Below are 3,904 nucleotides of genomic sequence, written 5' to 3' on the forward strand. Positions count from 1 at the left end.
GCTACTAGCGGCATCCCCAGGGCGAGGAGCGTTTCGCAGGCGCAGCCGTGGCAAGAACCGCGGAAGACTCGGGGCAGCCGGCAGGATCCCGGCGCGGGGCCACATACCCGCGGTAACCAAGCCGTCCCGGCCCCCAGCCTGGTCCTTCCCTCCCCGGCACTTTTGGGAACAGCTTTGTGAGGACGGAGCCCCCATTCCCATAGCGGCGGGGTCGGGGGTACAAGGCGGTAGAGGACACACACCCTCGCAAGGTTGGTGTTTTGGAGGCTCGGGTCTTCCAGCTGGAAACCACAAGCAGTGCAGAGGCACTGAAAGGAGGGGACCTCCTAGAGGTAGACAAAGACATCAGTTGGAAGCACTTCAGGAGAGCACGTCAAAGGGGAGGAGAGAAGGGGAAAGTATGCCCCCTCCCGTCCCCGTCCGCCCGGCGGTATAAGAGCAGCCCGAGCCGGCGATGGGGCCAAGGGTGCCACTGGGTCCCGAGGTTCAACCCCCCTGGGGACTAAGCCGGGAGTTCATCCTCGGGATGTGATGGGGCTCTCGGCAGCCGCTTCCCACAAATAAACTGCTCCACAAGGTATAATTCGGTTTATTATTAACAAACACAGGAAGAGTCCACGTGCGGCAATAAATTATTTTCACAGGTTCTGCCATATTTCCCCCCCCCCCCCCCAAAAAAAAAAAAAAAAAAAGGTGCTGGTGGAATAAACCTATTGCATATCTTTAAAAAAAATCAAGATAAATTATATAAATTATATAATCAAAACAGACGATTCTACCTCATCATCACTACTCCGTAATAAATAGATAAATAAAGTTGATTGTCCTTAGAGTCTGAATCTTAAATTCCATTTACAATATAGGTCTCTACATACAGCATGTACAGAGCGGGCGGGGGCGGGGACCACCCGCGCGGCGCCTCACGCCACGAAGTCAAAGGGGGGCTCGTTCTCGATGTCGTTGACTGAGGGTTTGTTGTTCACCTTCCGCGGGTCCTCGGGGGTCCACACTTTGGCTGTCCGGATGATGTTTTGTTCCTTGAGCTGCTTTTCATCAGTCCACGACAGCGAGTGACCGGCCAGAGGAGGGAGTCCGTAGTCGGGGTCGCTCGGGGAGGGAGATCCTGGGGGGACAGGGGGGAGAAAGGAAGGCAGGGGGTTATTTCTGGGACAGGCATTCCTGCGGAGCGCGGAGTAAGGCTGCGCCGTGCCGGCCCTCCACTTACTTGTGCCGCGGTGGCAGATGATGATTTTCTTGGGCTGGCTGGAGCTCTCGCTACTGGCGCTGCGCAGAGGCAGGTCGGACTGCACCAGCTCGCTGAGGAAGTTGATGTAGCCGATGGCCAGGCGCAGCGTGTCCACCTTGGAGAGGCGCTTCTCGTAGGGCAGGGTGGGGATGTGCGAGCGCAGCCCCTCGAAGGCGTCGTTGATGGACTGCATCCGCCGCCGCTCCCGCACGTTGGCAGCCTGGCGGAGCTGCTGCAGCTCCGCCTCGGAGCGCACCCGCCGCCGCCGCTTGGCCGAGCCCAGCGCCTGGAGCCGTCCCCCGGGGGACAGCAGCGCCGCGCCCGCCGCCCCGCAGCACTCGTACGCGAAGCCGGGCGAGGCGGGCGATGGCGGGAAGGCGGCGGCCGGCGCCGGGCAGCGGTAGGCGCCCTCGGGGTCCCCGCCGTCGCGGTAGTACTCCTGCAGCTGCCGGCTGAGGAAGTCCACGTCCGGCTCCAGCAGCCCGTCGGCGGCCAGCGCATCCCGCGGGGGGGGCTCGGAGAAGAAGTCCTCCTCGTCGAAGTACGGGGGCGAGGAGAAGGAGTCCAGCCCCCCCGGGAAGTGCTCCAGCAGCACAGCCTCCATGCTTCGCCCGGCCCCGGGCGCGGACGGGGACGGGACGGGACGGGGCGGGACGGGGCAGGGGGGCAGCCCCGCGGGGGACGCGCCCGCAGCCGCTGTCGCCGGACCGCTGGGCCGAACCACCCCGGCGATGGCGGGGCCCCCGCCCCTGCCCTGCCCTGCCCTGCCCGCCCCTGGGTGGCGGGAGGCCGGCCCGCTCGGCCGCTGAGGCGGGAGGAGGCCGGAGCCGCCGGAGCCGCTGGCGCCGCAGGCCGGCACGCGAGGGGTCTTATAACGACATGGCCGGGCGCGTGCCGCCGGCCGCCGCCGCCAGCCAATCAGCGCGCGCCGGGGGGGCCGCGCCCCCCGCCGGGGGGACCCCGCGGAGCCCCCGAGGGTTGGGGGGCGGTGCCGGCTCCGGCCCCGGCCCCGGCCCCGCGCGGGGGGAGCGGCACGGCCGGCACAGCCCCCGCCCGGCCCCAGCACAGCCCCCGCCCGGCCCGGCACAGCCTCCGCACGGCCCCGCCGCTCCCCGCTCTCACGTCGGGTGAGAGCAGCCGCGGTCCGCCTCGGCACCTCTGCTCGGGAGCCGCCTGCCGAACGGCGCGCCTTGGAGCTAGTGGGCACAGCCTCCCTCCCTCGCGGCACCGGGAGGAGCCACCCCCGCGCACCTCACCCCCAGCGCTTTCCCCGCTGCCCCGGGACCGCTAGTTGGAGCGGGCATAGGGGGGATCGATGGCGCGGGGGTTTTCGCGGCGTTCGAACTGAAGGCAATTCTATCGTAACATCAAAATACATCACGTCAGCTCTTGAACCTGGCCACACATCGATTTTGACCTCATCGGGCCCTGTTGCATTTTTCCTTTTCCCTCTCCCACTGCCCTCTCCGGACGAGCTCGCTCGGCAGAGGCTCTGTTAATAATTCCCTAACTGACTCTCACTGATTAAAGCCTTAAAAGTTCTCACTGGGCTGAAATGGATTACTCGACAGATTAGGAGAGGATTATCTCTGTCATTAGCGCTGCAATAGTTTGTCCGGCAGAGTCTGTCGAGGTTTATCGAAAGTGACTTTCTAGTGTGCCACCAGCGCGGGCAGAGATCAAACTCCTAGTGGAAACGTACCCAGCTCTATCAGCAGAGCAAGACAGGGCCAGCTCCGGGAAAGTAATAAATGACTCGACTTCAAAGGCGCTGACATCGCCGTGATAACGGCAGGGAAACGCGTGAGTCATGGGAGGGAACAAAGAGCTTTGCAAGAACAACTTCTTGGAAAGTCCCGCTTGCAGACGGACCACGCGAAAAAACGAGAAGGGAAGGTGGAGACTTGTGGGCGAAGCCAGGAACGCGCCCACGTGTGGCCAGGGAACCGCTGCCATCCGTCCCGGGACGGCGAAACTGAGAGAGTGGTCCACAGAGGGATTATGCAACGGCAATGCGGCTCCCTGTTCACGTCCAACCGGGAATCTCAGCGTCCGGACTCTTGTTTCCGTTCACACCCGTCGTCCCTCAACCTCGCACCACGCACCTCTGTCAAGATCCAGGCTTCTGGATGCCCATACCTGCAGTGCTGTGCGATACCTCCAATACCGCCTCTGCCCCAGGCTGAGACAGTCCTGTTTCTTCAGTCTTCCTGCTCCAGGCAGGTGCTCCAGCTTCCCCTTCCTCGTCGGCTCTTCACCTCTCACAGCTGTTTGCTGCAGCGGCTGTCCCAAAACCGCCCGTAGTTATTCGATACGATCTCACGAGCGTCGAGCGCGGGGAATAACCCCTTCCCTCGGTCTCCTGGGCTGTGATCGTGTTCATGTCGCCCAGAGCTGCTGCTGACATGCCGTGCGGCCGGGGCACACGGCTAGCTCCCGTCCAGCTCGCTGCCCACTGGCGCTTGGCGGGGACCGCTCCGAGTGGCACGACGGGGAGCACGGAGCACGACGGCCAGGAGGCCCCTCGGCGTCCCCAGCCGTAACTCGGCAGAGTCATTCCTCGCCCTCGGATCGCTCCTCCCGAACTGGTCTGTCCCACCGAGCCGAAAGGTCCACCGGGGAGAGCAAACAGAGCTTCATCACGGCACGGAGCAGCGA

General features: G+C 64.0%; 1 protein-coding gene across 1 annotated transcript; it reads right to left on the reverse strand.

Annotated features, from left to right (window-relative positions):
* Positions 1-571: 571 nt before the first annotated feature.
* PTF1A (pancreas associated transcription factor 1a) lies at positions 572-1,927 on the reverse strand. Its single transcript, XM_027887619.1, has 2 exons — positions 1,226-1,927; positions 572-1,123 (listed from the first exon to the last, which is right to left on the reverse strand). Exons 1-2 carry the CDS (start codon positions 1,848-1,850, stop codon positions 921-923), a joined length of 828 nt encoding a protein of 275 aa, XP_027743420.1. The 5' UTR covers positions 1,851-1,927; the 3' UTR covers positions 572-920.
* Positions 1,928-3,904: the final 1,977 nt, after the last annotated feature.

Source organism: Empidonax traillii, unplaced genomic scaffold (genome assembly GCF_003031625.1).
Source record: "Empidonax traillii isolate 1590-97213 ecotype Southwest subspecies unplaced genomic scaffold, ASM303162v1 scaffold217:size1918799, whole genome shotgun sequence".
Taxonomy (NCBI): domain Eukaryota; kingdom Metazoa; phylum Chordata; class Aves; order Passeriformes; family Tyrannidae; genus Empidonax; species Empidonax traillii.